The 24,744-nt window shown below is 40.9% G+C and overlaps 1 protein-coding gene across 1 annotated transcript in view; it reads left to right on the top strand.

Annotated features, from left to right (window-relative positions):
- The first annotated feature begins 13,222 nt into the window (after positions 1 to 13,222).
- Positions 13,223 to 24,744, top strand: part of LOC107194691 (mothers against decapentaplegic homolog 6) — a 109,297-nt gene continuing 97,775 nt past the window's right edge. Inside the window, exon 1 of the mRNA XM_015584354.1 lies at positions 13,223 to 15,181. Coding sequence (XP_015439840.1) covers positions 14,299 to 15,181 — 883 coding nt within the window. The 5' untranslated portion in view covers positions 13,223 to 14,298. The remainder of the gene's footprint in view (positions 15,182 to 24,744) is intronic.

Here is a 24,744-nt window from a genome sequence, read left to right as displayed (position 1 = left end):
CAAATGTGGTAGTAAAATAAACTTTCTTACATTACAGGAGATGCTCCAAGTGGTGACCGTTTGCGTCAATGCAAAGTTGCAATCTTCGTATCGCTGCATCACGTACATGTCTTATCGTTTCTGAACTTATTCTAGCACATGCTGCAATTATCCGTTGTTTCATATTTTCTGGTGTAGTGGGTACTTTTTGATAAACCGTGTAAGTTTTGTATATAAATTTTTTCATATTATTACAAATAACGGCAATATTTAAAGTGGACATACATAGTTATTGCCCCGCCTTGTATATTTGCAGCATTTTCATTGCTTAATGGTCTTATGATACTCAGACTGAAAAAGTTTTATTAACTCATTAATGTCGACTTAGTTTTTTTTCAACAGATTTTCAAATGATTATTGCACAACTAGTGTCGCTGAGTACCATAAAAAAAAATTATTTGTAAACTGATACATTTTCGTAGCGGTCGGCAATAATGAGTTAATAAATATCGCCCATAAAGGGTTAATACGTTCGTTAACGCGGTTTTTTTGAAACTGTCTTAACATAAAACCACGCATTTCCTCTTAACACATTACCGACCGGTTTTGTTTGAACTTACTATGCAATCCCGGTCGGCTCATTCGGGCGCGGTACATAAGCTCCCGTTCGACAAGCGTTGGCAGCAAAACGTCTATTAATAGACCTGTCGGTCGGTAAAGTGTTTATAGCAATAAAATATTTATTAAATGTACGGATTGGTAACCTACTATTTTTTCAACGAAATGGTAAAGCAGTGTAAATTCTATCTTTCATTATTTTGTTTAGGAAAACTGACACACGTTATTGCAGAAAAAAGCGAATATGATTTTTAATTCAAGTATAGTTAGATTTTTTATTTGTCTTAGAAAGTTAATTCAGTATTTTCATTTAGCTTTCTTGAATTTAAACTCTGAATTTGATAGAAAAAAGTAGATTACGCCTTGGTACAACCGTATTTGATAATTAGACTATGTGATGTTTACGTAAATATAGACTTATGGGACTAATTTACAGAAAATAGTATCAAACTTGTCAAGTTTATTAAGGGTTCTGTCCAATTTCAAGTCAGCTAAAAACCTCGTCGTATAGTACTTGTGTTAGGGGTAAAAAAATTATAGGTGTATTTGCAAAAAATTGAAGGTGACCTTGAAAAACCATGAAAAAAAGGAGTTGACAAAAAATTTGCTATAATCACGTTAAAGCTCTCTTAAAACTATGCTATACCTGATAAAAACATTTTCGATCGAACTGCTAATAACAGAGTAATCTCAACTGATCAAGATTCGTGGTACACCCTGTATACAGGGTATTTCACGTAACTTGACCACCTTAAATATATCGCTTATTTTGTATGATAGAAAAAATATCAGGGGAGAAAAATATTCTGTTCGAAGGCGCTAATACAGTGATGGGCCGAATTTTTTTCTCAAGGTCATTTTTTTCGAGATTTCAAGGTCATCGAATTTTTTTTTAATGGGACTACATATTTTCACTACAACACTCTTATAGCATATAAAAAAACAAATCCAACGAGGTGCAATATGTTGACCTTCACGTGACCTTTAGCGAAAAAATCATGAAATGTTTGTCAGTAAGCTCAGTACGCGTTCGGGAACGGTAAATGAAAGAATTCCAATTTCATTGGAACAGTCTTTAGTTAAATCTTTATTTTAGAAGGTGTTCAAAATGTGAACCATGAACCTGGATACATTTTCAAGTTGTTCTGCAGTAATTGATCTACATTCATGTAGAACCCTTTGTCGCATGTTTTCTGCCGATGAAAGGAGAATACGAATGTCTGTTTACAAGCACCAGGGACAATTACACGGTACACTGTTCCAATGAAATTGAAATTCTTTCATTTACCGTCCCCGAACGCGTACTGAGCTTACTGACAAACATTTCATGATTTTTTCGCTAAAGGTCACGTGAAGGTCAACATATTGCACCTCGTTGGATTTGTTTTTTTATATGCTATAAGAGTGTTGTAGTGAAAATATGTAGTCCCATTAAAAAAAAATTCGATGACCTTGAAATCTCGAAAAAAATGACCTTGAGAAAAAAATTCGGCCCATCACTGTATTGGCGCCTTCGAACAGAATATTTTTCTCCCCTGATATTTTTTCTATCATACAAAATAAGCGATATATTTAAGGTGGTCAAGTTACGTGAAATACCCTGTATATTCTAACCGTATAAAATCCACAAATCCAAAAATTTACACCAAATTTGATCTTACAACGATAATCACAGCTGCCACGTGGTATGTACATTCCTCTATAGCGCGAGCGTTCCAAACACGACGTCTGATGCGAACAAAAATAAAAAAAGGAGAAAAAAACTGGATATCGTTTATCGTCGATCAACGCGACGACAGACATCTCCACTGTTACACACCCGACGATATCCAAAAGTCTCAAGTTCAGGAATCATTTTCCCGCGTCTGGCCGACTGACTCGCGTATTGGTCCCATCGCTAGTCGAGGTGGGCATTCGTACGCGTTATGACCAAAGAGAAATGATGGGTGAACATGAGAGAGGAAGAGGCTGATGAGAGAGAGAGAGAGAGAGAGAGAGAGAGAGAGAGAGAGAGAGAGAGAGAGAGAGAGAGACAAAGTGTGAGAGTGTGTGCACGAGCCTGGCAAGAGGGTTGGGGGAGAGGAACGGGACGGACAGGCGCCTACGGCTTGGATCGGAGTGGCGCCACCGCTAACGTAAGCGTCAGCGTTAGCGCCGGTCGCGCGTCCGGACCGGCCGATATTATCCAGGAAGTTACGAGCCGCACCTGTCCCATCATACCTCTCCCACCCATCGGGCCACGTCGCCTCGTCCGTTGCTTTTACAACAGGGCCGTCTCAACGCGTGGTCGCAGGTGTTCTCGACCACCGCACGACCAATATGTACCCTCTGTTCGCCAGTCTGCCCGAAGAGACATAGACTCTCTTCCGGTCGTCGCGGTCTCGCGTCCGGCATATAAAAAGAAGAAAAAAAAACGCTGGATATAAGGTCGAGAGAGTCGAATTGGTAGTTCTTACCAGGGAAGGACCCCAATTGACCTACTTCGAATTTAATGAGGTTCTGTAAGATGATAGTATACAGCAGGGGTTGGCAACCTTTTTTACTAGGAGAGCGTATTTTAGAAATGTGGAAGTTCGGCGTGCACCGTGGGATGAAGAGGAGGGAGGGATAAAAGTATGCGACATTTAAACATGAAAATATTAATGCAACATTAATTTATTACATAAATTTTTAATACATTAATTTAATAAGCGGGCACTTTAAAATTGCTTCGCGGACGCCCTGGAGCCTGGAGTCCGTGGGCACCGCGTTGTCGACCCCTGGTATACTGGGTGTCACAAAATAGGCGTAAGTCCACGAAATGGGCGATTCCTGGGGTGACTTGAAACAACTGTTCGAGGCTTTGTTAACGAGATATTAACGAAAAATCCCGACCAATCAGATCGCGAGTCTGCCGGCTGAGCTCCTGCCAACAGACTCGCGCTCTGATTGGTCGGGCTATTTCGTTAATATCTCATTAACGATGCCTCGGAGAAGTTTTTCGCTAAGAAATAAGTTGCTTCAAATCACCCTAGGAATCACCCGTTTCAAGGACTTGCAACTATTTTTGGACACCCTGTATACAGGGTTCCCAATGATGTATGTGAAATATTATACTTAATTATAATATAATCAAGTATAGTATAATTAGTGTAATTATAATATAATTAAGTATAGACACTCAATACTTTTAAAGATATGATAATGTTTAAGATAAGATGCAATTAATGTTACGAACCTTCGAGATATATTATGGATATGAGTCAAAGTTATCGAAGTTACGTTGGCTAGGTAAAATGAAAATATTTCGGTGAACGGGAACCACCGATTTACCAGGCAAACAATCTTATAGAGTAAAACTTGGATTGGTACCCGAAAATTGGGACTGGCGCCCGGATAAGTACTAAGTAGAGGAATCGATTCTAAATATAGAATTAATGCCGAACGTAGAAAAGGACAGTAAGTGAAAAAGGAAGAAGGACTGAGCGTCGAGGCGACGACAAAGTTTACATGCCGCGTGTCGATGAGACAACACAAATGCAACAATGAACATGTTTTATTTATGTTTTTTTTTTCAATAAAAATTCTACCATCGTATTTGTGAGATTTTTCTGATTAAAATGATACCAAACACGGTATAATTTGGATCATATTTACATACTGATTATTTATGCCATTTAACGCTGGAACTATCAAACCCGTCAAAATGACGGATTGCAGATTTCTTATTTTACCATTACTGAAGTTACAATGGAATAAAATATTTTTAGCTGAATTTATGTTCACTTTTAATTTACTATGAATTTTATGTTACACTATATGTATTATGCTATATTGCATTGTATATTATGTATATTACGATATTGTACAATTTCATTTAGTGTACATTCAAGGCTAGTGTTAATCAATATCAATAAGTAAATATAATTCAAATTATATCGTATTTGGCCTTGTTTGTATCAGAAAAGTCTCACAAATACGTTATGTAGTAAAAGTTTCACTGAAAAAAGATAAAAAATAAACAATTTTCATTATTGCATTAATGTTGCCTTGCCGATACGCGGGCATTTAATCCTTTTTGGTCTCCCGTTTGGGAAGCCGTCTGTGCGATACATTGTATACTGACTGGTTCCAAGGGGGGATGAACACCGGGTGCTTACGCCGTAGATCGTTTCGGGTACTAATCCAAGTTTTACTGTACTTCAATAAGTATGCTTTATATTCATACATAGTACATTTTAAAGGTACGTAACTTTGATTATTTATATCCTTCAAATTGTCGGGTATCTACACCTATGTAATATTTCACATAGGTCATTAGGAATCTGTATACTATCATCTTATAAAATCCGCTAAAATCGAAGTCGGACATTTGGGGTCCTTCCTTTGTTAAGGTGGGGACAACCGCGATGGCGATCAAAATTATGGGCCAGAACGCTCGATCGCGGTTCTTCGGTTCCGTCTAATCACTTGAAATAGAAACGACCACGGTTTTATTTCTCTTGGAAGATCCCCTCCGAGTTGGAATCGCGTCTCAGGTGCGAATCGTGTCGTTTCGTTATCGTTCAACTTGGTTTTTCGTTTCAAGCAAACTTGGGGGAGAGGCATCGAAAGTATGTATGCGGGTCGTGGTGGTTCCATTCGGAGATGTAAAAGCGGCCCCGACCGGAAAAATAAATGTCCCACCTTGTTTTACGACAAAGAATTAAGTAGGGATAGGCGCCAGTGATGTAGACGATTACGCACGGTCCGGTGAGCATGGGCTACGTGTCTCTACACACACACATACAGGGGGGTGGGGGACAACCGGGTTTTTCCATTCGCGAACGGATGTCGTTAAGGCTTTCGAATTTCCATAAATGTGTGAAAACGCCGGCGACGCGACAGGTGACTAGACCCCGATCTAAGAAAGTGGACGCGGAAAGCGATTATATTATTTATGCCGTTGAATTATTTATGGTGGCCAGATTGCCTTTTGTTAGTCGGGTACTGAGGTTTCGAGTTTTCCTTCCTTGACTTTAAACTCGTGTTACTTTCCTGGGGTTCTATGCTTTGAAACGACATTAGTCGGTTTTCACCTATGAATCTTCTGTAAAATGTCTTCTTTACCGTAATTCTTCGAGTTGTTTGTTATAGATCGGATATTAGTAGAGGAGACTAGAGCAGGTTGGAACACGGGGTAAATTGTAATATAATTAAAAATTTCTGAACGACAAATTTGGCAACACAGCAGGATGCGAGAGCGGTTTGAAAATATTCATAACGTCGGTTTCATTGCAACAGTCGATCATCAAGTGTCTGTTTTTTAGTTACAGGTTAGATTTTTATTACTTGAAGCATGTAAGTAAATATTGTCCTAGCACTTTTATTTCAATTAACCGTCATCAGAAACCGTTTGAATTTTTACTTCTTTGTCGCAAACGAAACATTACACATTGGTTTATTATAATTTGTACGCATTTCAGTAATTTAATTTTTAGTTTCTCGTTTACTGAGACAAAACGCAAAAATTCAAGCTCGGGGTAAATTGTAGCAAATTGCTTGGGGCAAAATGTAACATATTACTACTTACCCTGCTCTAAGTGGTGACAACGCAAACTTGCTATTTGCGGAAATATTAGTTACCTTTAGGATGAGAACATGCAAGAAAGAAACAGGAAGAGGTAAAATAACAAGAGAGAATAAAATAACAAGTTTTTGATTGTAGCAACGTTTCAGACGTCTTTAAGACGATATTTAAATGTTGGCAAACTTTGGGTTGGCCAATGTTGTATTATCATAGTAAATTTCTTGTTAATTAACCAACTATAAGAATTGTAGGCCCAACATTGGATATTCGTTGGCAAATTGTCATAACTTTTTCGTCGTAGGCTCTATTTTGGGAGTTTCTAGGCAAAAACACTAACTATATCCCAACTAACTCCCAATTGTTGGATACCGTTGGCCAATCATAAATGCTACTAGGGAAATTGTCCTTTCGTGATCGGCCTCGATTTCATGTCGTGTACGCAGTGTATAATGGAAAACGTTACTTGGATGGTCGCAGCCGTAGTAGCTCGCGCGCTCGTTCCGATTGCTTCTCGAGCGAGTGGCCGGGCAGAAATTTCGATGATCGGTCATTTTGACATACGTTTCAAAGCCAACGTCCCGGTTCATCGGGGGTCCACCGAAAGAGGGCCTCCATCGGACCAGGAATAGCTTGAAACGCCTCGGCGGTTCGCGGAAGATGAATTATAGCGGAATCATGAGTAGCCGCTTCGAAGAACGACGGTGATCGCTCTCGTCGTCGTGGTTGGAATTTGGAGCGTTGACAGCGGCGCCGTCGGTGTTTCGAGCGCCGTTCAAAGAAGAGTATCGCGTCCCTACTTGGTACGGGTATGATCCAAAAGAATCCAACAAGGCATAGCTCTATGCGTATTCTGCCCATCCGCATGTCTATCGCTGAAAGACGATTGATGCGTCGATTATTCTCGTCGACTTACTTATAATGATCGTTTCTTAGAGAATGAATATTGTAGGGGAACCTGTTGTACCTCGGACATGGTTGTACCACGGTCCTACAGACTCCTCTCGATAATCGTCCCGAACTTGGATCCGCGCCGGGACAATAATCTTATAGGGAGAAATGCTTGAAACCCTCGTAAATTCGTTTTTTGCCCGAAGCTCGAGCCTCGGCAACAAAAACGGAGGGGCAACAAAGTATGCGCTTGACAGGTTCCACGCCATTTCATTTACTGATTAAAGTGTTCATTCACTGGTGAAGTCTGTATTCTTTTGTTTTTAATTTAATTAATCCCATTTCCAATGTTACAAACTGAACTCTATACGTTATCAAAAAGTATAGATATTGAAAAATCTTATTTCCATATGACAAATATTTATTTATATTGTTATCATTTAAAATTTGATTTTAATATTTACATAATCTCTTAAGTGTCCATTCATTGGTGTACTCACCTAAGTTCTTGTAAAAATATTTGTCACGTATTTTTGTTTTACCTACTATCATCCATATTGATGGGGTGAGAACAACCCTCAAAGTTAGGGATGCGAAGTACATTCGATCGAATATCTCCAAAACTATTATTGTAAGTCCAAAAATTAAGTTTAGAGAAAAATCGATTCCATCCACCACAGCAACAGCAGCGAAAACTCTGTGGTGATAAAATATGAATTTCAGCAAAAGTGGACTCAGTGGCTTTTCGTTGTATTATACGACCATGAATGTACGGTCACCTATACATATTTACTTCACCCTCTGTTCGACTCTGTGGAAAAGATTCAAAAGGTGAATAGCCAAATATCCTGATCGCATAGAAAGATGTCACCGAATTGCATTCCGTTTTCTCGTTCAACGACGTTTCCCCTTCTGCATTGTTCCAGCAGAATGCGGGGTGTTTATGTTGGACCGTCCGTCCTCGCAGTCATTCTCCGTGCATTTCTGGGGACCGTTCGCTGCGACTGCCGGGGTGTGCCATCGGCGCGATATGTCAAGAATGGCGCCATGCTCCGCAACCGTGGGGCATGGAGCGCGAATAATTTTCGTGTTTGGAAATAGAACGAAGCAAAAGTGCGTGGCCGCGCGACTGTTCCTCTGGGTCCTACGCTCGTGTAGGCCGTTACGAAATGGGTATTCGCCACGGCTTGTAATTTCGTGGCCTTTCCTCCAGGACAGACAAACGTATAATCAGCCGAGTCGGATGGAGTAGTATGGACGGGATTCGGGATTCCCGTTGGCGCATTTTTGTTTGTTTAGGAATGTTAATAATATCGTAAAACTCGGCGAACATCGGTGCACACGAGCTCGAACACTGTTCAGCAAGTAGACTACATTCTTTTATATTCCTAGGATGTCTTTACATGACGGTAGAACATGTGTTAAATGCCGATATAGCATTTTAATAGGATAATAAATTTGTAGGAGATAACGCGTATTTAATTCTTATTTTTAGTAGAATCGATGAATGAATGTTTCTGAGTTTCTAATGAAGCAGTTGGACTTATTTGTATAATGAACACTATATGCGGAAAGATGGATCGTATTTAGATATTTTTAGGCATTCAGAAGTAATTATAAAGTAGTAGATTTAACTAATTTATTAAGTTTATTTCTTATATTTCCGAATTTATTTAACCTTCCAGTGAGTTATTACAGAGTCGTTAGCGATGCGAATGTTTGGAAACAGTAATATACCTTACAAAAGGTAGTTGAAGGAAGAAAATAAAATTTAATGTCAATGTGCAAAAAGCATATGTTAAAAATAGTAAAATTTACGAAAACAGAATTCCTCAAGGTCATCGCGCAAGTCGGTTCTTTTTTCTAACGATCAAGATGGTTTTACCATCTCGTGCGTAATCCCATAGCATGTATCGAATAAAAATGTATAATAATTTCTCATATTCCAATAAATCTTCTTGTACGAAGCTTTCTGCTATGTAAGTTAAAAAAAGACTTTAATCGTTCAAAATTCGATTCTGAAGCTTCGACAGGTACTCGCGTGTTATATTAAAAGATGGTTTAGTAAATTATTTGACTGATAAAACAAGAAATATTATCTTCTCATAATTAACTTTGTATATCTCACATAAAAATACCATTTAGTATACATCAAAAGATCAGTGAGAAATTAATAGTAACATAGAATTCAATGATCAATTAGCAATCTATCTAGCAAATTCTGGTTTTCCTTTAAATCACGTATTAAAGCTTTCGCCTTTTATTAAAGATTTCCGTGGAGGAGAAGAATAGATGAGTATATAAAAAATTCAATGATGAAACAGAACAATAACTTCTATATTTTCAAAATTAATTCCTTCGAGTAAATCTTGTATGCTGAATTCCATTCTATATTTTCGATTTATATTTAAAATTTTTATGATTCTAAGTTGCACCATTTCTTGCTGGACACCCTATACATTCGACTTAACGTACACAAGTCGAGAGAAGGGTACCTTGATGAACACTTAATTGGACCAAGACACCGAGGCACCGAGAACGTGGACGGCCCTGGAGAATTCACCAGGCTTTACCGAATGAACGAACGATAAAACGAGACAAAATCAGAGCATGGTGGGAAAGAGCGAGAGAGAGAAAGGCGGCGTGCCGGGGAGAGAGAAAGAGAGAAAGAACGACGGACAGTTTGCGGAGGCCAGGCGCCTGATTACTAGCCAGCTCAGGACGCCAGACATACATAACTAAATAACTTCCTAAATTCTATATCATTTCAGAGCGGGTTCCAACAGTGAAATAACGCGTCTAGACGTCGCAAAAGAAAACGAACACGACGCCGGGGGGAAAAAGAGCGCGCGTTTTAATGTGTCAAGACGCTGATTTATTCTTCGTAGTCATTTTCAATATGGACTCCGCGAAATAAATTAATGGAGCCTGTTCTACTTCTAGAGTACGATATCTATTTAAATTTTCTCATCTGTTCAGAAACAACTGACAAATAGATAGATAATTTTGTACGAGTCAAGTGTTTTCATATTGTAGATGTTTTTTTAAATCCCTTATCATAACACAAGACATCACCGTTAGTGTATATTAAAATAGTAATGCATTATACATAAAGAAAAGAATTATCGAAATCAAACATTCGATACGAGATTATACATGCAGTTTATATTGCACCGTGCCATTCCAGGTTCCTCCTAATCTTTCGAATACCGTCGCTATTTATAACCACTTTTTCGAAGGTGTGGTTCAGTTCAAAACCGTGTTGATTTTTCTTTCGCGAAAACCAGACAAAGATCCGACATTTTATAGGTGTACATGCGAATAAACGCTTCTTGAACCGTATTGTTCGAGCTATAACTTACCTACCAACAAGCTATTGCATTCGGAATAGCATAACCGGGGTCCCGTAAAGAAGTAAATTTTGTTACAGACACGTCAATGACCTCACGGACATTCTTTCCTCTCAACCGAACTGGAAATCGCGTAGGTAAATACGAATGAAGCGTATCGGTACTGTTTCGAGACAATGCGAAGCATAAATGTAAAGAAAAAAAAACGACAGGAAAATTCTTTTCCTCTCGTTCTTTGTTAACATTCTTTTCACATGCAGCCCGATGACACGGCAGTTAGGCATCTCTCTCCTTGCGAGAAGTTATCATGGACTGAAATTCGTATGGAATGTTGACCCTCCGGGTGGAATACTTGCCGGTGACTGGCGCTGGCGCTACGCAGAGGCGCTGGCGTCAGTCTGCTCGGCCGCTCGAGTAACCGCGACCGACCGGCTGACGCCCCCGTCTTCAAACGAGTCCACCTTACTCTTTGCCCCCTTCTTGCCTGGACTAACCTCCCCCCGTCCTCGTTCGTTTCCTTTCCTCACCCCCTGTTATCAACCCCTTCTCATTCCATCACTTATCCTGTTCCACAACGTGTTCTAGTTGCACCGATGGCAAACGCAGGAAGATCCACAATCCATCGATTTGCATCAACCTTTCGATGTGAGTATTATTTCAAGCAAATCCAACGCATTGATCGATTAGCATAGGAGGATTGAAAAATTTCGGAATAGCTGTGTGGAAGCAGTACATGAAGTGACCAGACTACAGATTTAATGCATGTATGATGAGTACCAGGGTGGCACACTGCTAAAACTCGTTATTTTACTATTGTCCCTTAAAATTCTCAATAGAAAATGTAAATTTCTATTAAATTTCCTGTTTCTGTGAAAGAGGCGCGACAAATTTAAATTTGCAAAAGCATCCATAGTTTAATAATATGTTAAAATTTTAGGTCCTACGCTTTGGTTTATAGACAAGTGATTCTGAAGTACGAATACAATTTACCTGAGTTGTTCACAGATAAGCTATAAGTCAGCTAAACTGTTCGTTTAAATATTTTGATAAATAAATGATGGTCTCGGTGTAAGTGTATCGCTGCAAAGAGAGAAATGAGAATCGTGTAATTTTTAAACGGACGAGATCGTGAGTGTGGCACGGTCTATGTTGCACGAGTGCCTTCGAATGGCGCCGTCGGTGGCGCCTCTCGTGGCGAACGGTGAAATTAATGGCGCGGCGGCGACGGCCATGTTTAACAATCTCCCTTGTGTGTTTAGTATGCTGCGGTCGGTGTATCGGCGCGCCGAGACGAGACGGACGGGACGAGACGAGCGACGGCGGCGACGAGGTGGTGGAGGAAGAGGCGGTGGAAATCGGTGTGTGCGCTCATGACGGAGACCTCGTGCGTACCAGTCGCGTCGTCGAGCGGAGTCGAGTCGAGTCGTGTTACGGCCGTAATCGCGGTTGTTCCTCGCAACAGTTTGCCCCGGGACGACGTCAGTAGTATCTGTGCGCGAAGACGAGAACGGACCAGTAGAAGAAGTTCAAACAGTTAACAAGATTCATCGTAACATTTCGGTCGGGGACTTGAACGTGTAACACTTTCTATCGGCCACCACGCACGTACACTGACTGTTTTTTTTTCTTTTTGTTATTATCGGCTCTTAGTACGTGTTCGAAGTTTTAAACGTGCAACCAAAGCGCTACACTCTCCGTTCGACCTCTCTCGCCCTCCGCGAGTTATATATCCGATCTGTGCGCGCTAGTCCTCCCTACTCTCTTTTTCTCGGTGTGTATTCTGCGCGCGCTCTCTCTCTCTGTTCTGTCTATCTGTCTGTCTTGTTCTCGCGTTATCCCTCCCAGTTAAGTGTCTTACGCCTTCTCTCGCTCGCTCCCCGAGCAGCGATTTCAAGAATGTGACAGTGCGCGTCCTCGCGGTCGCCTCGCGCGAATAAGCCCGCAAGCCGGCGACGGCGATGGGTGACGAGCTACAAGTGTGTTACGGTGAACAGTGAAAAAACAGTGAAGGAGTAGAGAGAGAGAGAGAGAGAAAGAGAAATAGACGGACGATGCAAGCGGAAAATGTCACTCGGTGATACGCGTATACGGATGACGGGGAGTGATCGACGCGACAATCTCGGATTTGAGGTTAAAGTGTCGTCGTCGTCTTCGTCGTCGTTGTTATTGTTGTTGTTGTTATGTGGTGCCGGTGCGCCGGCATTGGCGACGGCACGGGCAAAGGAGTATCAAGAACGAAAACGGCAATACCGTATTCTGCAGGGACGGGACGTCAGAGATTCGAAAGACATTGATCAACCGGTCTGGTACACCGTGGCTGGCAGAGTAATCTCTTAAGGTGGAGAATTCGCAACGGTAGAAAACAATTTTTTACATAAAGAAACGCACGATTGTATGTGCAGATTTCGTACGCGAGCGCCGTGTGTGTTTGTGTTTGTGTGTACCGGGGTCACGAGGTTAAGGCACCATCGCCGTTGCTGTCGATATACATACAACGTTGCGAAGAAAAGTCAAGAACCGGTGCCGTGTGTGAGCGCCACCGATCCGTGCCCAGCTATACATCCAGCGGATAAGTGTGTATCGTGATACTATTAGTGCGCGTCTGTAACCTCGCCGGCGACCGTTGCACCGTGCATGTCCATGGACAACCAAAGCTGACATCCGTGAACAGTCGTCGACGTGCAATATAGAGAGAAAAACCCTCGTGCCTTTTCACTGTTATATTATGCGTTGCACTCGTTTTCGACGTCAAATAAATCATCGTATAATTTTTGTCGCGTAACGACAGGGACGCTGGAGAATAGTGTCGTCGATTCGGAACGTTCTGACCGGTGTCACGATCCCGTTTCATTCGATCGAACCGCTTTAAATCCTGTTCTGACACGGAAGTAAGAAAAACGGTTCGAGGAAAATATCGAGGATGAAGAGGCACCTCGACTGAGATCGAAGGATTGTCGCGACAAATTCGGTGTTGTGTCGTGCACTTATTGTACGGGGATCAACGGACGGGAACGCGCGCACGCTGTTGGCCTGAACCAATCGGCCCGGTGACCAGTTTGTGTGTACAGTGGCCACATAGGTAAATAAGAGTTCAAGGTCGGCGGACGGTATTCGACCTAGCCTCGTTTACGCGTTCGAAAAAGTTATTGGCACGAAGACCACGAGGGTAGAGATATCCCGTTATTCTACGTTAATCCACCGTCGCTTGCCGAATAGACCACAATTTCGTGAAACATTCACGTCGTCGAGAAAGAAAGGGAAGAGGCACCAGGCAGGGGAACCGTGTGTTCAACCACGATCGTTCCACGGGCCTCTAGCGAGAAGCGGAGCCGTGGTTCTGCCCACTGAGGACTGTCACAGTATTTCGGGACCGTGATCCAAAGTGCACGGGATACACGGAGAGCATAAATAAATATACTCGCGTGTGCTGCTGGCCCCGTCAGAAGCCGTTGGGGACCGTCATTCGTCTGTGATTCCATTCGGTCGTATGCGTGTCGGCACAGGAGCAGTGTTTGTTTCTTTCTTCACAGTGTATAACCGGCGGTGTATATACTTCTCGCGTTCTGTTTTTTCGTGGTAGTCGTCGCCGCGTTGGCGAAAGAGGAACAGGAGACGGTAGTCTCAGTGGTGAAAGAGAGAGAAGGAGAGAGAGAGAGAGAGAGAGAGAGAGAGGGAGAGAAAGGTCGAGAAAAAAGAAGAAAACGTCAACAGAGGTGGCGAAGGAAACCAGGCAAAAAAAAGCTGCACGGAGTAAAGAGAGAAAAAGGGAAGCGAAGGAAAGTTGTGTGTGCCCCGGTGTATGCGCGGTGGTGTCGCGGTGCCGCGTCCGGCACTGATTCCGAATATTTCTCATTTTCCGCGCGGCTACGTTAAAAAGTACTGGCCCCCAAATGCGCGTACCGCAAATCCTGTTTCATGTTCATGTTCTGGAGCAAACGGACGGCGCTCACTAGACGTCTCCTAAAGGCCAAGGTCCGTGGAGAGCATGAAACCGAGTGTGAAGCTCAAGAGGATTCGTCACGTATTCATCGCGCAAACACGAGCGGCACCGACAACGACACGAGCAACGTGACGGCAACGACAGGCCAAACAACCAAAGGAGCGCGTGAAGCGTCGTCAGGAGGTGCAGCCGGCGGCGGCTGCGGCGGTAGCGAAGGACGAGGTGGGGGCGGTGGAGGGAGAGTAGGTGGCCGTATCTCGTCGAGTAGACTACATCAAGGTTGTTGCCGCGGTGATCCGACCCAGGACGATGACGAGGATCCCGTTCGTTTATTAATGTGCAAGGACCTACTCAAGTCGCTCAAGGAAAATCAGCTAGAGATGTTGCTCACCGCCGTGGAGAGCTTCGGTGCCGATCTCGGCTCGTGCGTGCTTGTGCCCCGTCAGCATCAGCAGGATGTCTACGATTCGGACCAACAGCAACAGTACTATCGTCCTCATCGTTTGAACTACAACCATCATCACAACCACTATAATCACCGGCATCCTCACCATTACCTTCATCGGCATCATCGTAGACATCATCGTTCGTCCTCGTTGGAGAACGACGACGACGAACAGAACTCTGGGTCCGAGGACTCGTGCGCCTCGCAGATGAGGCCGGAAAGGTGCAGAGTACCGATTCGGGGCTCGCTCGGCAACGCTCCGATCGATCCTCACCTGCTCTGTTGCCAGATTTGGCGGTGGCCAGATCTTGCTCACCCGTCCGAGCTCAAGAGACTTCCTGTCTGTCATTCCGCTAAAGACCCCGTATACATATGCTGTAATCCTTACCATTGGAGCCGGCTCTGCAAACCCGGTGAGTACTATGCCACGTTTGGTTTTATACGTATCCCCTTTGTGTTCTGTGAACCTCGTATACCTATCGTTCGGATCGATTTCAGTGGAAGTTTCCAGTTTTCAGAAATATGTATGTACAGAGACATTTTTCGAAAGAGTTGAGATGGTGATGTATGTTTTGTTCTAATTTCCTTGATTTTAAATCAAGTTAGGTTCATCCCGTAAGAGCGATTCGATGAGTCTACGTGGGTTAAATCTGTAGATTGGAAGAAATTATCTATCTGCATTCCTGATCTGATAATATAAATTTAATATAGGCAGTACATTGTTTTACGAAAATTATTGCAAATTCTGGAGATTGTTCAAAATTTAGTTTCATTGGTAGAACTTCGTTAGTTTAAAGTCTAAATTGTTTTAACTGCAATGGTTAGAATCGTTACACCATTTTATAGATGAAAAATGTCAAGAGGGAAAGATTCTTTTACTGTTAATTAGGGTACAGTTTTGGAATTTTTCTAAGTTCATCATTTAGTAGGGTAATTCGGCTTTATTTTAACTTTTGGAAAATATGCCCAGAACAGAAACTGAGCATAAATGAACTATTTTTGTATTACTGAAAAGTTAGACATTTAATGAATTGTAGTAAATAGTATAAACACGTACTATTATTTTCACAATAATTGTGTACGATTTAATTTTATAATTAACTTCTATTATACAGGGTGTCTCAGCTAACTTGATCAATCCAAATTAATGACTTAACGGTACACTTTATGAAAATTTTGAGGCGTGGAACTTAAATGGCGTCAAGGGGCACATCTTATAAGATACGTGATTTCTTGTGGGTGGAAGCATTTCAGAGATTTCTAGGTCACCTTGATTTTTTGTTAACAGAATTACCTATTCTTTGTACCATAGATCGATAGAGTATCAAATTCTGAGTAAGAATGTGTTGACCTTCATTCGTCCTTAACCTAATAGTTAACGAAATATTTATAAAATAATCACTGTATTGAATCTATTATACAATAGCTACCAGATAGTAAGTACGTATTAAAATTTATTTTGCAAATATCTCGTTAGCTATTAGGTTTGTGACGTATGAAGGTCAACACGTTTTTACTCAGAATTTGATACCCTATCGATCAATGGTACAAACAATAGGGCATTCCGTTAATAAAAAACAAAATGGCCATGAAATCTCTGAAATGCCTCCACCCACGAAAAAGCACATACCTTATAAGATGTGCCCCTTGATGCCATTTAGGTTCCACGCCTCAAAATTTTCATAAAGTGTACCGTTAAGCCATTATTCGAGGTGATCAAGTTAGCTGAGACACCCTGTATATTTTTACTTACAATTTTACTTTTATCTCAACGAACGTACCATGTATTTGGCAGCGCAAATATCGTGCACAGATAAGGCACGATCGACGAACACACGAAATAACAGGAATGAGGCAGAATGCAAGATCGATGCATACATTCCGGACTTCAAAATTTGCAACATTGCAATCTTTTCATATTGAATTAATAACCGCGGAACTTTCGTTAGATAGAACGAGACGCAAAGCCTGACTTTTCGTTTAATGACTATCAGTTGATTTCGTGCCACTGATATCGCGATAAATTATGTAATGGAATGTTAGATGGAATTCACGTGTCTAAGCGGAAGTAGCGGAAAAATTTTAATTCGATCACGTGAAAATTTAATTTGTTTCTGCATACTGTTATACGTTTGAAAAAAACATTCTTTAAGCTTGGTATGTTATTGATGACAAATTAATTTCTTATTGAACTGTGGATGTTTGTGGAAGTTTACATTTTCATGGATCAGTTCATGAACACTGGAGTTTATTAGAAGCTCATTACCTTAACGAATAAATTAACTAAATAAGCAAGGAAATAAAGTTGCGATAGTTTTTATTAAAACACTCATTTTAATAAGTTTCACTTAGTTACAGCTATTCTAAATGCATAAAATTCGTACTCTAATTATTATAGTAATTTATCATGATACAAATTTTTTATATAACAAAAAGGCGCATTAAACATTATTATACTTTAATTTTCTATGCAAACAATCATTATTAAACTTAAAATTAGACAGAGAAATAGTTTCATTAGTCTGCAAATGTAATTGTAAAAAAAAAAGCTTATTATTAGACTGGATACAGTTGAATAATACAGTTTGACATGCTTATTATTCTAGTTTATTCTTAATTTAATCGAACTCTTAATAGATGCGAAAAGTTTACGTTTCAAGTCCGTTCTTGTAAATTTCATAAAATCGAGGAATTCACATAAATGTTCGCAGTCTTGTTTATTATTTCTCAAGAATATAGACGAACATAAACATTCCGTTTGTTTTGCAACAAAACTTCAACATAGATACCAACTAAAATATAGCTCGAACCTTCGCTAAAAATATATTGTTTATACACCAGTTTAGAGAAATATTGGTGCACTTACAACTCTAATGATACATCCAGAATTGCTTGGTCCCGTTAACTTCAAAGACAGCGACGAGTCTATAAATGTAAATAAACCCAACTTATATATCAATCCCAAGTATTTGAAATTCTTCCAAACTCTCGAAGTAGTCCAAACGGGTGCGCGAAACTTTCAAAACAACTGTCGAAACTTTCGAGCGAGTGTATGTAATACACCTGAAACAGACTGGGGATCATAGTCGAAGATGACTCTTGGAAGGCGTCAGGTGTCGTCGTAAATTCCCCGGCGGTAACAGATCCATAAAGTCATCGACATGTAAATTATCGCGTGGATACCATCATAAATATCGAATTTCAATAAAGTAAAACAGAGGTACATAAAACATCGATACGTTATTGTCTCCGATGTGGGGACTGTTCCCGATTACATCGTAAATTGTCGCCCTGGTGGTGAATAAAATCTCGGTTGCAGGCCAGGTAGACCGAAACTGTGTACGCAGAATCCGAGAAACACGTGGGACACGGAGTGTATACCTATACACATATAGGGGGGCACGGGAAAGTGGAGGGGGTGGATGTAGGTTCGGTTAAATCGCACGTATACACACATCGGTCGTTTACTCCTCGAGGTGTCGAACCTCCAACGTCGATTCGGTGGCGAGGGAATAATTTAACGGACGTGAAAGGCGGGGGTATTGTAACGGCAGCGCCGAGAGAGCCGCCCAACGAAATGCTAACCGTCACCTGCACGCACCACGGCTAACGAGCCTGAAGACTTCTCGGGTCACTGTAAAACCGTAATTTATTACCGATAGCTAGGAGGATTAGCCGGTGTCCAGCTGGTGTCAGGCACCTAGGTAAATGGCCGGTACACGCGTCCGTGAACTGAATAAAGTTGGCGAATCGCGTTTTTCCAATGCGGCCCGCACTCGTCCAACAGGGCGAACGCCACGCTCTGTTTGTGCAACAAAAAGAAACCAGAGCGGAATAACGAATGGTATCGATACGTGTGAACGTTGTTGATCACTTTACGGTAGCAGTACACCAAACGTTACGGCAATAAATTCAGATGAAACCGGACATTTTCGTTTGCTACAGGGAATTAGGAATTAAGGTAGCTCACGGCGTTTGGTGTCGTATCTAGCTGGGGCTCCATATGGCGCTTTATACTTTTATCAATTTTACCAGTTTAATTTGAATGATTAATATTTCGAACTACATCGAAATAATGAAATGGAAAAAAGAATGTACAAATAAGTGGAAAAGAAAACAAAAATTTCTTTTCTTATTGTAAACAAAATTTAATGTTTTTTTTTGTAACTTTTAAGAAAAAAATGGAAAGTTCGTCGAACAAACCAAAGGAAAACAAATGACGTTGACGCTCATAGCAGACATGCGGAGAAGATATTACCAAATGCATTGAAACCTAAGTTTACATACTTTGATCTTAATTTTTAGTTTTATTTGACCGTTAACATATATTTTTTCGGTGCCATCATAATCTCCGTAAAAGGATCTATAATCACCTAATTTTTTATGAAAATGTTATTTTTTGCAATTAAATAAGAAGTGATTAACTTCTCAGTATCAACTACAGTTCCATAAGGCCGGTGTTAAAAAGAAATGTTTATAACGTTTCTTTTTCAATAATTTTATCGTTGAACTTGCGATTTTTTGGTCGCAATCGAAAGTTGAAGCTTTTAAGAATGTTCTGTTATATTTTCAACTAACTTTACAATTATTAAAAATTTGCGTGAGCCATCATAAGTGTAGTAGGCTGCTAATACTAGTACTACGCGAGGTCTGTTGACCAGTAGACCATAAAATTATAGTGTGTAGGAAATTAGGGTTTTAAATGATTGGAGAAGATTTCACCAGTTGTCAGGAGTGAAGGTTATACAGTCGAACGTCATTTATGCCAAGGAAATTTTTCTAGGAGATTCACTGAACTCTTGCTCAGCTCCTAGAATGGAAACGATAGATCGATACATTAAAAAAAATTACATCATCGTTATTAGAATTGATTCGCTAAGCATTACGACGTTATTGTTGTTACATATTTATAGTAAATCATCGATGAGTGTTTGAAGGCTCCTCGGCACTGACATGAAGAGGTGCCCGAGTGTAACGCTGACTTCTTAATGAGGTTTTGCATATGGCCCTTAGTTTATGAAATATTTAATGTTTAGAGCCGAGGAGCCTTCGAAGACTCATCGATGATTTACTGTATTTCTAAAGTTATGAGGCTTGGAATATTACTATAAGTAGAAGAAAAAGCAAGTGTATGACGGAATCCATTTATTCCAACTAACTCCGATTATGTGAACAAAAAATCATAGATGGGGGAAAATCAGTGAACTCCTATTATATGAACTGTTTTGCCCCCCGACGGGTTCAGATAAGTGAAGTTCTACTGTACCTATTGTATATTCATAGAGGATACTTGTTGAATATTCAGTTTGACCATTCGCGTAGGAAATTGTGTATTTACAAGGTGGGTTCGAAACAATGATACAACTGATAAAAGTGTAATTATTTGTTAATAAATACAGTTGGAAATGTACATTAAAATTTTTGTATACAAAAATTTGTATGAAATTCTTTTGTCTATGACAGAGATTTTTAACAGTTACAAGTAGTCGTAAATTCGACAGAATGATTGATGATTAAGCCAAAAAATCGATTAAATCACGTGTAAAAGTGGAATTGTGTATTTAATGTCTGGACAATAGTGGCCTTCTATAATCGCGCACTGTCAACTACTATATCGGAAGGATTGATGATTAATAACGAGAAAGAAAAATGTAGTGATTAACAAACGTGAGAGACCAAGATTGCGAATGATTGCAAAAACATGTCCACTGCTCTCTATAATTGCATCCATAGTCCCCAATGATGTGCTTATAGAGAGGGAGTATAGTATTAACATTTTTATCGAATTCCTGATTTATATGACCACAAGAATCAAACTTTGAGATTAGTTATAACGTAATTGAGAACACGCGAGGGAAATCGAGGAGGAAAATGTAGTGTAACAATAGAGTTGTCAAATTAGGGTTGAAATATACTGGGTAGGTTCTTTCCTTTTGAGTTGGTATAGTCGGGTAGCAGGTAGGTTGTATCTATTGTTCGATCACGACGGCGACACATTTTACAGCTTCGAATGGTGTTCCATAGAAAACCCGTAGCAGGTTACAATTATCTTTCAAATCAAAGGGTGCCCAGACCCGTCGTTTCTATTTCAACCACTTTCTTCCCAAGATTTATGATACCCTTATTCAGGGAAAGGTTCGTCCTTGTTGACTAATTTCGAAACCTAGCAACATAGAAATTTCCTTTCCGTCCCTTATTTTCATGCTTTACGAAATCTGAAAAGTTTTTGTAAATCAAGTTTATTATTTAACTGTTAAAAAATAAAAGACTAATAGAAAATTGTAAATGGTAGTCTAAGCGTGTTCATAGTTTCTCTTGATGAAAAAACATGTTTTCTTTTTAGTTTTGTTTTGGATTTATTTCTCACAATAGATTAATTTTTTCTACTAAATGTATAACGTTGACAAATTTACGGCTATGAAAATTTAATAATCACCTCAAAATTGTTGTGACTGCCTGTTTTCCACTGTTTCGTTTAATTCTGATGGGTAGAATATGTACTATCATTTATGACTATCAATGTTGCTACTTAAATTTGATAAATATTTTACCGTTGATAAATTGAGTCCACCCGTTAATTTTCGTAATTAATAATATTTCAATAACTTCGTTGGAGATAAGTATAACATAACGATATAGCGTTAGATAAAGCTTTCGTTCCGATAAATTAATTGCAAAAAAACGAACCGTACGTTTACATCGGATTCGTGCATTAGTCTCAATCGTAAAATACCCATAAAAAACTTATCAATTACCTCGGGTTTCGCGACATAGTCTGTGCCTCCGCACCGTCTCAGACTGTCCACTTGGCGACATGCATTCAACCACAAAAAACTGTCGCGTCCTATCGACGGAAGGGGAGGAAAAGAGAGGGAGCAAATGAGAGGCGCCAGCAAAACGCGTCTTTACGTAACTCCGACGATCATTTAACCCAATGCTGCCCAACTTGAGTGGCGTGTACAGGTCGTGCAAAAACGAGACGTAGCTAACGTTCATGGATCATGTCTTCGGGGATAGCAAGGCGAAGACGTGTTCGATTTCGAATCAGAGATTCTGATTTACGCTGTGGGAAAAACTGAGCAAGCTGATCGTGAGAATCGGTACGTGACGGTACGAAGTTTTTTTCTAGGAAAAATAAATAATTAAGTAAAGAAAAAATACGGAAGAAAAATTTCTATTATATGGAGGATTTGAAAATACTAGTGTAACTTTAATTTTTTCAAATTAATGACTTTTGTTTATTTCATTGAGTACACACTACACGTTTCTATAGCTTGGCACCATCGTTGCATACGATAGTGTGTAATTACGATACAGTAAAACACCAGTTACGTGACTTGATGGAATTAATACATCATCATTAGCGCTAGTAGCAACTTGATTCATCTTAACTATATTGCCTATGCACTAGCAATGATTTGTATTCGAGGGGGTAATCAGATTAATCGTGTGTCTCGCTGCATTTATCTCAAAGTTTTGTATATATCATCTACTTATCTAAAATTCTATCCTTATCAGACATTATTAGACATTCAATCAGAATTTTATACAGATTGGTATAATAGATGCAGCTACGCACACGCAATTAGAAACCCCAGTTACCATCCGCCCGATGTGGGCTCCGAATAACCCCCAAAGCTGCGTTCCTTCAATGGGGTCCGCGGGAGCGTGCAGTTACGGAGACCACAGGGACCAGATTCGGAGAACTCGCGGTGACTCCGAGAGAATCACCATATAGGAAAATAGGGAGATCCTTCGAATTCCACGCTGAGGTTTCCACGTCTAATAATAGCGCCGGGGCTGGTCCGCGCCATCGTGCGCGCACATGCACGCAGAGAGGAGCCGGCAACGCATTTGAGGAAAGAGAATGAGAAATAACGCGAGAAGAATGTCGCATCCGTGGATCGACTGAATAGACGACGCGTCAAGAAAGAGAGTCAACAGAGCGAGAGCGCGGCGGATGGACGTCGCCGCAATCGTTGTCGTCGTCCGTAGTCGTCGTTGTCGCGAGAATCGAGCGGCGGGGGGGATTTGAGAGTAGCATGCGTGGAAAAGAGAGACAAAAGAAGACCGAAAGCAAGGGTGGAGGAAAGAAACACGAAGAAACGACCGTCGTGTCGGGACCAGACAGAGTCCATCCGGGGGCAGGGGGGGCACCGGCGACCGGCACATTTACCAATAGCCGCACAATCAAAGTTATGGCCAGAAGGAAATGAATCTAAAAATAAAGCTTATATTGGGCGAGTCGCAGCCTGCCAAGGAGATGGAAAGAGAGCAAGAGACGGTGGAGTAGCGGCGGCGAAATGGAAGGGAGAGGCGCGCCAGAGGGAGACAGGGAACCAGATAGACAGGATGATATAGAAAGAGAGAGAGAAGAAAAGATCGAGCCGAATGTTACGGGAGTGGAAATGGCAGGACTTGGTCGAGGGGTGAGGTGGCGGCGGAGTACGGGGCGCCGTGGACATGTGTGGTTACGTTGAGGGGGCGGGGGACGGCTGGCTAGTGGAGCAGCGGAGAGGCACATTGGTGCGGGAGAGACGGCATTGCCGAGCGTCCCTGGCGGGAGAGGACGTCAAACGGGAAGGGGAAGAGATCGGCGGAGCGGTTGGGGAGAGGGGGTTACGGCCCGGCGCCGCTGCGTGTCATTGCTGGCGCCAGCTAATTGTCGAGGCCAGTCGGCATTAGCCGACGAGCTGACCGAACCGAGCCGAACTGAACACCACACGGAACGCTGTCGCCGTCGCCGCGCACCAGCGCACCACCGGCTTCTCCCTCGACCGTTCGCCGGCCAGTACCGGCGCGTCCACACGATTACGCGCGCCGAATCTCGGCTGGTTGGCGTTTTAGGTTTCGCCTCATGACGTTTTCCTCCTCTCACGGCATTTAGGGCCCGAGAATAGAGCATGTTTCTCGGAAATGACGAAGGGGGATAGTGGGCCGAACGAGACTCGTATCCACAGGTAGTTTTCAGGAAGCGACTCGATGGTATTTTTGTCGGATCTATTGTCTACTACCCGCCTGCCCTGAAATCAAGATTGTGGCTGGGTCCGTTGGCCGTTTTCGCTGGAAAATGGAGGAATGCGTCTGGGAAAGGGGTTGGTCATTTTTTTTTGGAGGCAATGGGACGTGAATGCGCGATTCTATTGATAATGAACTTTGTAGGCGTTTAGAGTAACTTTTTTTTTATCTCTATTAGAATATTGAAAAATTGGAACTGTCAAACTTGTTAGACAGTATTGGAGATTGGAGTAAGTAGCTTTTGGTCGGTCGAGCAGCAGTAGTGGTAACGCTAATACGCCAACGCGTATTGAGATAATTGTTGTAGTATTGAAAATATAAATTTGCAAACGTTCTTATAATTAAGTATTTTAATGTTGAAGAAGATTGTTAATTTGTAGAGGATAACGGTTGCTGTCTGATGTGATCTGTACTGAATCGTAGTTATAATGGTGTAACCCCGGGATGGTTCCATACATCAATTACTTTTAAGTATATCTTGCCAGAACCGTAATTAAGGAACATCGGGGACTTATTATTAGACGCATTACGTTAAATTGTTAATGTAGAGATGCAATTCAATACGCGCCTGAAGATGTATATGATGTGAAAATGAAATAAATGATGACTAATACATTACACTACTGAGCACGTAGGAAGCATTAAATTTATAGGGTTGCATGTAATTAAAAAATAACACGTGGGAAAGTAAAGTAATTCGAATCGTGCAAAAGTAGAATAACTAAGGAATGTGTATTTATAATTGCACCGTGAAGTAGAAAATTAATTACTTCAATGTTGCACGTTAATTAATACGTATTTCCCATTAAATTGGCTACATTGTTATAATTGAATACATAAATTCAAAATACTCAAGTTATTTCAACATTTTTTTAAATAACTTTAATGTTTAAGATTCAATATTTACTTTTACGTTTTAGTAAATTTCAACGAAACTAAAATGTGAAACTATTGCCTT

Source organism: Dufourea novaeangliae, unplaced genomic scaffold (genome assembly GCF_001272555.1).
Source record: "Dufourea novaeangliae isolate 0120121106 unplaced genomic scaffold, ASM127255v1 scaffold12, whole genome shotgun sequence".
NCBI lineage: Eukaryota > Metazoa > Arthropoda > Insecta > Hymenoptera > Halictidae > Dufourea > Dufourea novaeangliae.
Note: the sequence above shows the minus strand (reverse complement) of the source record. Positions and strands in the feature narration are given on the sequence as shown.